We start from the raw sequence: 14044 nt of genomic DNA on the forward strand, positions 1-14044 counted from the left end.
AATGTTAACAAGATTCTTTTATAATAAATCTAGCTATAAATATACATTTCATTCTATTAATCCTTGATTATAATTACAGAACAAACTAGCATGATAAAGCAAATTGGATTACTAAAGCACTGTTGAACTTGGTTAATACCAAAGTTGCCTATTTTGAGTTGGCATCTTCATCCAAGTTTTCACTGACTTTGCTTGAGTTGTTCATACCTCAAGCCCATGGGTGATATGTTTTCAAAGCAGTTACAGACATAATTAGAATCTTCAGAGCCTCTTCAGCTGGAGAGACTCAACCTGTTAGTTGTCTTTAAGGAATACTTGATCTCACTACTGACTCGCTCATTGTTGTAATTTTTTACTCAGGAGCTCAGGCACTATGGTGATGGGGCACCAATGTAAGACCCTAGCTACTTAGATTGATTTTGGATCCTCAAATATGACAGTCATATACTTACTATTAAGGACTAAGTACAGGAGGCCTGTTACTGACTCTATGGAGAGCCCTTCTCCTTGTCCTAAATTTTCTGTCAAAGGGTTATGTTTTTCTATAACAGTTGCCAATGCACGAGGAGAAGTACAGAATGTACCCTAGTGTCTCGAACTGTATGAGTGTGATGGGGTGGACCAGGCCCAAAGGCCCCTTGCTGGAGGCCTCAGGGTTCTGCCACACCCATCCCAGGAAAGGAGCAGTGGAGAGGTCCTCCAAGTAGGCTAGAATGGCTGCAGGGGAAACAGCCAATCAGGACCCAGGAGGGCCATATAAAAGGAGCTGCAGCACAGAGCAGTAGTTAGTTGCTGCATGGAGCAGGAGAAGAATAGACTGCAGGCCTGGCTGCCTGGAAGAGCAGCAGGACTACAGACAGCTAAGTCTGCTGGCAGGGACAGGGGGACCAAGAGGTTCCTGTCTGGCTGCTAGGGACTGAGTAAGGACTGAGCCTGGGGAGGGCTACAGAAAGATAAGTGTCTCCAGGGAGGAACCCTGGGGATACTGCCCCATATCAGGACTGGACTACTTAAATACTAAAGCCCAAGGAGGGCTAGAGAGAGAAACCACCAGAGGGGTACTGAGATAGGCCCCTGTGGACTATATACCGCAGAAAGAGTTTGTGCTGGCTAATGTGCAGACAGTATGACTCGGACAGAGGGCTGAGTCAATGAAAACCCACCTGAGAACCACTGAAAGGGGTCTCCAGACCAAAAGAACATAGACATGCCCAATCAGAAGGGGGCACTCGCGAAAGGTGGGTGCCAGCCCCGTTACAATGAGACTGACTAATAAGCGTCTTCCACTTTCATGCTATGCTGTCTCTGCACTGTGAGCCAAAAAGCACTCATTACACTTATGACAAGCATGTTTTAAAAAAAATTCCAATAACTGCCACAATGGCAGTAGGACATTCCTACTGCTCCATGCATGGGAGTCAGCCGACCCATGGAAAGGAAAGGCAGAGCGTGAGAACACTTGTAGGATCTCATTTTGGGGTGAATTCTATTGAGGGCAGGGCCTCATGCATGCATAACGAAATAGAGGCTAGACTGGTAGACAAACTCAAAGGAAGTGGGGAGTAGTGAATGACAAAAGATGTAGTCCCACGTTTTCTAGTGGTTGGAGGCCGAGGAAGTAGATATTTGTGGTTCTGCATCTACAAGCTAATGAGTATTCTCCTTTTGCTCAAGTATTAGCACTACCAAGTTTTACAATGGACACATTAGCATAATTACTGCTTCTGGTTGCCATTGTTTCCATCCTACTAACTTCTATGCTATGGCACCCTCATCCTCCTCCCCACCCCACAAAAGGAAAAAAAATCACCCCACCCACCCCATCAAAGCAGAAAGATAAGCCACCTCCGTAGCTTGCTAATTAAAGTGTTTTCCCTAATATAGCCTCCCCTACCAGCTCATTATCAAAAACATCCTCTTCAGGAGTCATTATCTTAACTCTTTCATCAGCGTTCCTACAGCCTCTATAAAAACACATCATTTGTAATTAATTGCTTGAATTATGTTGTGCAACTGGTTAGATACAATGTAGTAACTAGATGTTGGTTTCATTGATTTTCTTTAAGCAAAAAATATTTATGGTCTTTGTTTCCTATATCTTTATGATAAATTATAAATGAAACTACATATGACCTATGTGGGTGTCTTTGTAGTCGGGCTGGCTGACAAATAGGCATTTAAGTATGCATCTCATGTTCTCTTACTAAATCACTCCAGGTTTGGTTTGTTTTTTTAGGTTCTCTGTGTTTTTAACCCACCCCTCTATCATTTTTCATATTATTGTCTGATTTCAGACTCCAATCCACTCTTTATTCACTGCTTTTTCCTTTTATTTCTGTTCTACCCATCCCAGCCCACCTCTATCACCTCATGGCTATTTGCTTTTTTCCCCCTTTTCTTTAGTTTTATCTGTCCGTTCCCTTCCCCTTCTCACTATTATTATCTACCTCCCCATCTCTTTGCCTTCATCCCATCTCTTCTCGACTTGCCTCACCTGAAGGGTGACCAGAGAGCAAGTGTAAAAAATCAGGACAGGGCGTGGTGGGTAATAGGTGCCTATAGAAAGAGCCCCCCAAAATCGAGACTGTCCCTATAAAGTCAGGACATCTGGTCACCCTACTCACCTGCCTCATAACTGTTATTTGAGACAGCTCAGGGGCTCACATGCTGTTCCCTAGTCAATTTCAATGAGTTCAAGTAGTTGTTTGAGTCTGTGGTATCTGTTGCTAAGCAACCCATTCACAAGCAAAGGTTGCAATATAACAGTTGTTCCCATTTTGCTGATGCAATGGCCAATTTTTTTTTTATTATTATTTTTTTTTAAATACAGGCCTTTTCGCTTTGCTTGAAGCACAGATTTCCAGGGATTAACGGCTTGCACAGGTATTTTCAGGTTACTGATGAAGATGTACGGGAACTTCACCTCCTCTTTTTGAAGGCAGAAGCAGCCATTGCCTGCGGCACCAAAATGTAATTGGAAACAACATTTATTATTCTCCACTTTGCCTATGGCAGCAAAATCCTACAACTAGCCCCATTTCGACGTGGATCTCAGTGACACAGCAGCATCAAGCAGAAGCGGAGAACTATCAAAATCAGAAGCAGCACAGAGCCCTCTAACTACCTATAGAAATTCTGTTGCAAACAAGGGGCTAGATTCTGTAAGCTGTCTTCTGGAAAGATTGCTCAAAGGCCTACACCGGGACACTAATTATCCACAACCTCGCTTTCATCAAAGGGAAGGGAAGCTGGTCAGCACCACCTAAAGAGATGACAGTGGCTAAAAAGGGGACAGAGCCAGGGTAGCTAGGGATGCATTGAATCAGTACATCTGCTGGGTAGATTTCAGCAATGGGGTTCCTATGGCACTTCAACTGCAGATTAAAATGGTCCTCACTAGGTGGAAGTCAGAGGGAGGATGTTGTAATCAAAAGCACTATCTGTCCAGGAAATGCTGGATATGTTCACAGAGTTCTAGTGATGGTCACATCGGTATTAGATAATTTAGCAACCACGTGACTGTGGTATTAGTGTTGCCACCCGTCCAGGTTTTCCCAGGATCATCCCTTTTTTGAGGTGACTGTCCTGGGAAGTTCGGTACACATGGCCAGCTGTCCAATTTTATGGGCTCAGGAATATCCCAGATGTTCCTTATTTTTTGTACCTCAGAGGTAGCAACCTTATGTGACACATTTTATCTGGGCAAAAAGATATGGATTTCTCCATTGTCAAAAGCTAAGCACATCTGAGAAGCCTTAATTCCCTACCCCCACCCACCCACACTTTCTTCCAAAAGTGTATCACTCCTCCAGAGGTTGCTGTATGCTCACTTGTACAGCAGGTGACATTTTCTGTAGTCTTCTTCTGTTGCTCTTTCATTTATGATTCTAGTTGAACAAGGTATGTTTTCAATTAAAACTTTTCCAAAATACACTTATTATAATGGTATATCCCTTACCAAAGAACCCTACAGCATGTTGCAGCAATAGGACAAAATCATATACTTGAAAAGGAGCACACTAAAATATATGCCACTTCTCCTAAGTGGCTGCAGAAATTGAATATTTTCCATGAAATGAAAACAGTACTCAGAACAAGCCAGTTTAACAGCGAGAACCCTTAAGAATTGGTAATCCTATTATGCATGAGCATCATCTACTCCCAGCAATGAAACATCACCTTGAGCCATAACTACTTCTGAAAGCACATAAATACAAAGCCAGTTGAGTGTTTTACTACTCCAAGGACTGGCCTTGACCTGTTAAGACAGCATATTTAAATGGATGGTGCATCTAAAGAGGATTCTAAGCAGACCACATGCCAGTTGGTAGTTTAGACAGAGACACTCACAGCAGTAATATTCCTCTAATTTGCACACCATCATCGCCACAATCGGGAAACGTGCCTGAAACTAAATTGTCCCTACAACATTAGATGAAAACAAGCATCACATTCATTTGGCTACTAGATTAATATGAACATAGGACACAGGATTAGAATGGATCCCCTGGTTCCTTGAGTCTCATGCTACTGCAGGCAATCCTGCCCTATAATCCTTGTTCATAAATTTGTCCAGGTCCACCTTCAAGTAAGTTACGTTGCTTTACCCCACTATTCCTAGTGAAAGGCTGTTCTGGACCCTCAAACCTTCTTTTGGATTTCCAGCCTAAATTTATTCATGGCCAGATTATACCCATTTGTTCTTATGCCAACATTGTCCTTTAGCTAAGGGAAATATTTTAAAATGTATTGTTGAATACGGCAGTGACAGTTTTGAATAGTAACGTATACAACATATGTCAAGTGTATATTGCACTTCTACAATGTCCTGGTATAAACATTTCAGTCATTCACAAATACATGAACTTGTATTGCAGACTTACGTGGAATCAGTGTCCTTTTCCTTCTTCCGTATTCCAAAGGCCTTCCTTGTACGTTTTTTCAATCCTGTGAACAAAATGAAGATGACTCAGAGGGAGATATTAATATCGTGGTCAAATAAATAAAGCTAAAATAAAGGTCACATGCTCCATTAGTAGCTGTAATTAAAAACAGATAGGGTTTTACGGCTAATACATACACCTCTACCCCTATATAACTCTGTCCTCGTGAGCCAAAAAAAATTTTACCACATTATAGGTGAAACCGCATTATATCGAACTTGCTCTGATCCACCAGAGTGCGCAGCCTCCCCTCCCCCGAGCACTGCTTTACTGCGTTATATCCGAATTCGTGTTCTATCGGGTCACGTTATATCGGGGTAGATGTGTACTCTCATACCTTTTACCAGTTCATCTAAAAATATCTATTACTTTACTCCATATTTATTGAACATCACGTCACTCAGTAATTTTGGTCAACAGTTTTAATTATCCATATTAATTTTTGGTATTAAGACAGAATTTCATTAAAAAATGCAGTACACCACGACTGATTATTAGACCACTGAAATACATTTTAAGAAGTAAAATGCTCAAACTAGCTTACAAACTAGCTTGTGTCAAAAGTTCAGAAGAGCACACAATACTTCTACCAACATCATGCTTTTCATATATCCGTAGTAACATTTTATACATGTGTATGTGTGTGGAAGGGGGTGTGTGGGGGTGGGTCTGCTTTTTTTTTTTTTAAGCCACATGGAAGCAAAAACATCCATACACAATTACCATTTCAGCCTTGCCAATAGATCAATATACTATATATCATTCTGTATGGTCAGTGCTTAATTTGTAATGATAGAGATGCCGGGGCTCAAATAATTTTTTTTACATTCATAACTGATGCAGGAAGCCCAGAGGTGCCAGGGCTATGAACTGCCAAGCCTAGAGGTGTCGGGGCTCAGCCCTTGCAAGCCCTGGCACAAATTAAGCACAGTAGATACTTGTATTATAAGTATTATGGAATGTAAATTAGCCATCAAAGAAAACAACCAAAAAACAAAGTTTGCGTATCCAACCTGCCACATTGTATTAAGGATACTTTAGATAGGGAGTAATTTCGACCCTCTTGTACTCTGACTTCTGTTGCTACAATGATACCCTTCATTCCCCCCTTAGACACAAAGTGCTCCTTCACCTTGCTTCTTGAATATTCCCTGATGGCTTATCTACAAAACAGTGCCTGTGCAATCTGCTCATCTTGCTGGAAAAAGGGTGCTGTAACAGCAACTGCTACCAGAGGATTGAGGGGTGAAGCAGAGAAAGCAGTTACAAGTGCTTGTTTGGAGCACTGAAATGCTAGTCAAACCTGTTGCAGAGAAACTCACACCTCAAGTGGTCCTTCCTATCTAACTAAGTAAAACACCTCTCATGTATTCAAACATCTTCATGCCAGGCTCCCTTCTGGAATCTAGATTACGGCACACATCTTAGTCTCTGTCATTCAAAACAAGAGCCATTCAGTATTTCCGCTCTGATGGTAATCTTTACCTTAAGACAAACGAATGGCAATCTTTCCAAAATATAAACAGCCCATTCCAAGTACTAAAAATAATAGCAGCTGTGAAGCGTGGTCATAGATACCCTAATGACTTCAGGATTTGGCTAAGTGTATCCTTACTTAGTGGTATGTCATTTAGTGCCAACTACTCTCCTTTTTTTACAGGAATTTGTACTCTGAGCCACCATTCCACCAGCATGACTGGAGGTCCCATCCATGATCAAGAGTCCTAGAGGTACAGGAGCCAGGAGTCACAAGGAGGACCAGAGCCCACCAACAAAAGGAGCAGCAGGAGAGAAAAAAAAAAAAACAGGCAGCATGAAAAGGGAACCAGTGATTATGGAATAGGGAAGCACGTGCAGGTAAAGGGAAGAGAATGGATGGGAAGAGAAGAAAAGATCAAAACGGGCGATAGTCCAAATTATTGTTTTAAAGAAGATGAAACACACTAAATTAAAGAGTTAGGATACCTAAATACCTACCTACTGTTACTTTTACAGAAAAGTCACTGTAGTTGCATTAGCAAACAGGCCATTGATGGGGTGAGAGGCGGTCAGCAAAGACCACATCTAAAAAGATGGTTATCTGAAACGCCTCTTCTATAGTTTTATGGCCCAGATTTTCAAAAGTACTAACACCCAGCAGTTCCCATGACAACACTTCTGGATCGATTTTCAGAAGATCTCAGCACCCAATGTACTGTGTTCTTTTGAATCTAGCTGCATATTACTAATATGTGAATTAAATTAGTGTCCTTGAGTGCTAATACTAACACATGTGATATGTATGACTGAACATACCCAATGTGTATCAGAAGTCTCCAGGGGCCTGGGAAGACTAAAACGAATACTTATACAATCAAAAAGTTTTATATTCTATTTTATATCAAGAAACTTGACCTATCAGTATAGCGTTAATAGTGATGGGGATTAGAACACAAAGCCTAAAAGAAGGTATGATGAGGAGCACAGGGAATTAACCATCGTGAATGGAGCAAGATTTTGGGACCTGCAAAACCTGTAGTTGTGGGCAGAGGGCCACCCTCAAGATAGAGAGCATCACCAAGTATGTGGGATGTCTCAGCACAATGATGAGTTGCTTCATTAGCTTAGGATCATAATACATGTACCAACTCCAGAGAAGAAAGGGTGTAAAGAAACTGACGGACAGCCTCACCTCCCCAAAAAATAACTTCACTGGAGGCCTGAAACATCCTAAAGCCAGACTCAGTCCTGAACAAAGAATTTCAAGCCTGATTCACAAGATAAACGTTAGTTTGGAAGTTTAAATGCAGAAATAAAGCGCCTCAGTGGCTGCTTTAATACACCAGTCAGGAATTACAAAATAGCTAATCCATGCAAATACTGACCTCTTCAGCATTACAGGGGTAATCTTCATGGAAGGATGTACTGTTCCTGAATATTTTCTCTAAGATCATCAGGCTAAAACCGATGTTTCTTCCACATCACTCATGTTGGACTTACCTTTAAAGGTATCACACATGTATGGCATCCCAGTTCCAATTCCAAGATACTAATGCTATACAGTGATGTTCCACTCTTAGCCAAATTTGTATTTGGCACTAAAAAAACCCTAGAGCAACTAGTAGTGCTTAGTCAACTTTTGTACTGATACTTCTCTTTTATGGGACATTAAATCGCTTTACACCTATTTAGTATTTAAAGATTCAGTCTATGCCCTTTGCCCAGTAGCGTTATGCAGAGTGGTATCAGACATCACAAAAGCAGCAAGGGCAGAAGACTAACTTGATCTGTGACTGGGTGTTTCAGACCAGTTAAAGGCAATAACTGACAACTCTGCTGACGTGGATTATTTTTGTTGTTAGGAGAAAGGGGATAACGTGCCTGGTGACAGCACAAGCAACGTTCTACAAAATGACAGCTGTGATATCACCGCCTTGGAGTATTTTCCTGTGAATTTCTTACTCTTTTGCTGTAATGATCATGTTGCAGAAGTGCACTGGGAATAGATTTGGTGGCATTTCAGGCTGAAAATAAGTTTCAGGGGTTTATAACTCATGGCTTGGGCAGTCCTGATGCCATGCCAGCCTCTGCTAGGTCACTGGTGACAGTCTATTCCCAATGGGCCTCTCTATGCAAGTTGAAAAAGGCATTCAGCACTGCAGGACTATCTTTTCACCTGGGAATCTACCCTGCTTCTACTATCTAATATTGAAATGCTTCCCTGCCTTTCACAAAGGAAGTCCTGGCATCATAAACGTATTTTAATGAGCTGTCCCAGTCCCAAACACTTCTTAAAAAAAATTCTAAGTAATGAAATTCCATCCTTGGGCAATGACAGACTTGACACTTCCTGAGACCATTTTAATCTTCAGGCAGCAGCTTTTAAAGTGATGGCTAGGTACTAAAGCAGACTGCCAATTAGCTGAATCCCCCATCTGGCAGCTGCACTCCCTGTATGTATGTTATCCTGCACACTCCTGCATTAGGTCAGGTTCAAAATTAGCTGATCTACTAGTTGGGCCAAGGAGATCCTTCTCCTTGGCCAGATGAGCCTGACCTGTGTTAAATCTGGTCTCAGCTGGAAGTCACAATCTGTGTATCATTCAGGCTCTGATGAAGTACATTGTTGGTCAAACCTGTGTAGTGCAATCAGTGGTCATGGTCTATGCCACAATCAGAGACCTTGTTTGGTGACTCCAGACAGCACAAACTGAGTTTAGTTAGTTAGTGAGCTAGTGAATTATAAGGTTTTGCCTAGATCCTGTAGCAGCAAAAAGAATCATCCTAACAGACCAGTTTCTTTTCTACAAGGAACACTATCAAACCATGCTCCAATATACCTATGCTGGCTTAGATGTGGAGACAACACATATCCTTGTATGAAAATTATCCATACCCTTAAGTGTGTAAAACAGCGCAGTATAGAGGTTAATTGTTTTGAAAACTGATCCCTATACCAATTCCCTTTTTCCTTTTATTATTTACAGTTGCTAACACCAATTAAATCAAGAGTATATCAGGTATATATTTGACTTTTAGTGGGAAACAAAAATAATGTTTTTGTTTTCAATAAATGTTCATTTCAGTCAAAATTCTCCACCAGTTTTCATAATAGATTCTTTTTTAAAAGCAGATTTTTTTCAAAGATTCAGGAATTAAATTCAAACGTTTCACTACATTAATTCAAAACAAACACATTTATTTTAGGATAATACAATGTGTTAGCATGGAAACATTCATTGAGGACTGGTATTTTTAATCAGGAAAGACTGAAATGCTGGGTATTCCACTAATTAAGTACTAGTTATATTTTACTAAGATATAATAGGGAAATTGCATATTTATTTTTATTCGTATAGTAACAATTTTAGACAATTACATAACTGGGGTATTGTCTGTAGTATCGTACATAGTGCATACATGCATTAGAGTTAATCAGTATGGAGAAGAGCAGAGATTCACAAACTGTAGTCAAAAGGAGAGGCAGTTGGTCACATGAAGTTAGCTCTTCCTCCTTACTTCCAGCTCCTAAGATGCCTTAAAATACAGGTAAAAATATATTCTCTGCTTCCCCCTAACTTTACTTTTCTAAAGTAATTGCTATAGTTGCACAATAATGTTATGGGATGGCAAATAGGAGGGCATGTGTTGATACAGAGATTGCCTCAGAGAAAATTAGGTTGACATTATGAAAAATGTTTGGACACCACTGTAGCAGAATGCTATTCAACACTAATTCATTCCCATCAGCATACAGGAATATAAAAATACTATTGCCAGTAAATAGGAAATGACATGATAATGATCACCTTTGGGAACTGAGTAACTGAAGGTAAATCCAACAGAACATAATGAATGGGGACATAATTATACCCCGCTTTGCTGGGTATTAAAATAGTCCTGAAACATTTTCAGCAAAAATAAATCAGTCATTAATGAATATGCAGAATCATGTACACAAAAGAATAGAGGACTTCAAAATTAATTAACAAAAAAGTTAATCATATATGACTCTTAATGGCATTATTACCAGCTTAAGCAATCGCACAATCCTATTGCTGTAAACTCTTGTCTTTTCTATCCTTACACCAATATTCACCACCCTTCCTCCTCATGTCTTCACTCAGACGGTCAACTTGTTTAGGTACTTATGAGACTCTCTGTAATAATTAGTATCCAAGCACCTCTCAGTATTCCTGTGAGGTATACAACTATTATACTCATTTTACAGAAGATAAACTGTTACACAGTTCAAATGACTTGCCCAAGATCACACAGGAAATCTGTGGCAGAGCTGGAAATTTAATGGACATCTCGCGATTCCAGTCCTGTGCCATAACTACAGGATTATTCCAATAAATGTTGCTGACTTTGTATTGAGAGCTTTACCAGACATTGAGGTAACATAAACCCACATGAGGGTTGCCACCTATCCAGGTTTTCCCAGGATCATCCCTTTTTTGAGGTAGCTGTCCTGGGAAATCTGTAAGGATGCTACAGTATACACTGCCAGCTGTCCAGTTTTATGGGCTCAGGATTGACCTAGATGTCCCGGTTATTTGAATCTCAGAGGTGGCAACCCTAGCATACACAAGGAGGCACAACCCAGGTTCCAACAAACAGACCAGAACTGTCGTAAAGTCACAGCCCATACTACATGTGCCATAACTGAACACACAGCCAGTTGTACTTCCTATTCCATACTACTGTCAGGTCTCTTAGATGAATAGGCTAAGATTTTCAAAAATCAGAGCCAAAATGTAGGCTCCTAATTCCATATTCAGGCATATAAATATGAGGCCAGATTTCAAAAATGCTGAGCACCCTACAGTTCCCCTTGAAAACCTGGCCACGTATTTATATGCCTGACTACAGATCTAGGAGCCTAACTTTAGGCACGCTCCCTCTCTTTTTTCCCCTCCCCCCTCAACCTTGGTAAAGTCCACTACACTAACTCCCCTTTGAGGCATGAAAATTTTCTTTTAGTCTCTATTGTAAAACACTGTGCATATTTGTGGTATTTTACATATGAGAATTAAGAATAATGTTATAGCTGACAAAACCGAGAACTAAAAAATGGCTGTTGGTCAGGTCGTTTTGTGCAGATATTGATGTGAACGGCATGCAGGAGAAATCCCAACCCTTAGTAAAATTCCACTTGCTCTTTTCTTTGTATGAAATGTTTTTCTCCTGGCTACCATCAGATAGCCAAAGACTCTAGCATCTTATTTACCCTTCTTGATACCGTTTTCTTCATATCCAGTTCTCAAATATTCTTTGTGTGTCACATAATGTTCTTCTGTAAGGAAAGGCCTGACAATGATTCTGCAGAAGTAAATTCAATTTATCTAATCTTTACATATTTCAAATGACAAAATTAGTGCAGAGGACGACACACAGCGCCAGCCAAGGAATGCTTTTATTATGTTCATTCTGCAAGCCAAAGTGCTCGTTTTCAACTCTCATGATTGATGCTTTATTTTTCGCTACACTGCTTACTTTGAATGTGTCCTTGAGTTGCAATTCATTTCAATATTCCCTGACATTCTGCACTTGTTGATAGTTTCTGTTACAAGTTTCAGTAAGTATGTCTAAACACTAGTTTTCTCTGCATAATGTCAAAATCACATGGGCTAGCATCACATGCAGTAGCACAGTCGACGGGGGAGCCACGGCCGTCGATCCCGCGCCGTCTGAACCCCAGGTAATTCGATCCAAGATACTTCGACTTCAGCTACGCTATTCACGTAGCTGGTTGCGTATCTTGGATCGATTTCCCCTCCCCCCCCCCCAGTGTAGTCCAGCCCTCAGTACCCTCTCGGTGACAGATTTCAAGAACCGCAGTGGTATAAAAATCAGCCCAGTTTCAACATTTTAAAAACACAGCATCATTACCAATTACAGGAAACAGCATTTACCACACCTATATGAGCTACTAAGTTTTGTACTAACTTGAAAGGTCTAGAACTTGGGGTTGAAATCCTGGCACCTACAGAAGTCTGTGGAAGTTGACTCAATGGAACATGGATTTTGCCAGGTATTTGAGAGACTGCCTTATCCTTAGTGCCCCACCATGAAAGTTAAGATGTGCTCAGGGCCTTTTGCTGCTGATGCCCACATGGCAGGACTTCTTAAACTGAAGGATCACATCTATGGAATTTGCACCTTCTAATCCAACAGAATGAGTCTGTCAACCTTCAGGGCACAAGGCAAGGCTTTATTTGTTCCATAAAGTCCTTCAATATTTCTGTGTGAGAGAGGGGACTTGTGCTGGGGCCCCATTGAGACAGTTGCTTAGCACATAAGGACGACACTGGAACCCTGATTTTATTAAGTTACCCTATGGGGTAAATAAAATATTTTGTAGTCATTTTGTGAAACAAAAGCAGCAACAATAGGTACTATGATACTAAACATGGTATGATTTTTTTTTTAATAAAGAAAACAACCCCCCCCCATATCAGGTTTTGAATCCACGTCTCCAACAGTGCACTAAGTAGTCAGCATGAATTTACTAAGAATAAATCATGCCAAACCAGCTTCATTTCCTTCTTTGACAGAGTAACTGATTTGGTGGATGGGGAATGCAGTAGACATAATATACCTGGACTTCAGCAAGAGTTTTGACACAGTCCCACATGACATTCTGATAAGTAAGCTGGAGAAATGCAGGCTTGCACAACTACCATTAAATTGATACATAATTGGTTAAACAACGAAAAAAAAAAAAAGAGTAACTATTAAATGGAATGATGTCAGATTGGAAGGAGGGGGATTCCACAGGGATCTGTTCTGGGTCTGGTGTTATTTAACATCTTTATTAATGACCTGGATGTAGGAATAGAGAGCATCCTGATCAGGTTTGCAGATGACACACAAAACTGGCGGGGGGATTGGAAACACTTTGGCGGATACAGCTAAAATTCAAAGGGATCTGAATAAACTGGAGAAGTGGGCTATAGACGACGAAATGAAATTCAACAAAGACGCATGTACAAATGTGGGTGATAACTGGCTTGGCAAGCAGCACTGCTGAGAGGATCTGGGAGTCGTGGTGGATCATAACCTCAACACGTGTCAACAATGCAATGCTTTTGCAAAAAAAAAAAAAAAAAAAAAAGCAACTTTAGGTTGCAATAACAGAGGCATAGCATGCAAGTCATGGGAGGTGATAGTACACTCTATTCAGCACTGGTTACACCTCAGCTGGAGTACTGTGTCCAGTTTTAGTCAGCAATGTATAGAAATGATGTAGAGAAACTGGAAATGATCCAGAGGTGAGCGACAAAGACAATCAAAGGGATGGAATGCAAGCCCTATGAGCAAAGGCTGAAGGAACTGGGTATGTTTAGTTTGGAAAAGAGGAGATTAAGGGGGGACATGCTAGCAGTCTTCAAATACTAGAAAGGCTGCCATAAAAAAAATGGAGAAAAGTTGTTCTCTCTTGCCGCAGAGGGCAGGACAAGAGGCAATGGGTTCAAACTACAGCATAGCAGATTTAGATTAAATCTCAGGGGAAACTTCCTAACTGTAAGACAATGGAAAAGACTGCCTGGGGAGGTTGCGGAAGCTCCTTCACTGGAGGTTTTCAAAAGGAGGCTGGATAGTCATTGGTCTTGGAT

General features: G+C 40.7%; 1 protein-coding gene across 1 annotated transcript in view; it reads right to left on the reverse strand.

The window, feature by feature from the left end:
- SGIP1 (SH3GL interacting endocytic adaptor 1) overlaps window positions 1-14044 on the reverse strand; it is a 166518-nt gene that overhangs the window by 97061 nt on the left and 55413 nt on the right. The window contains exon 2 of the mRNA XM_054037211.1: window positions 4884-4947. Coding sequence (XP_053893186.1) covers window positions 4884-4947 — 64 coding nt within the window. The remainder of the gene's footprint in view (window positions 1-4883; window positions 4948-14044) is intronic.

The sequence above is a fragment of the Malaclemys terrapin genome, chromosome 8 (genome assembly GCF_027887155.1).
Source record: "Malaclemys terrapin pileata isolate rMalTer1 chromosome 8, rMalTer1.hap1, whole genome shotgun sequence".
Taxonomy (NCBI): domain Eukaryota; kingdom Metazoa; phylum Chordata; order Testudines; family Emydidae; genus Malaclemys; species Malaclemys terrapin.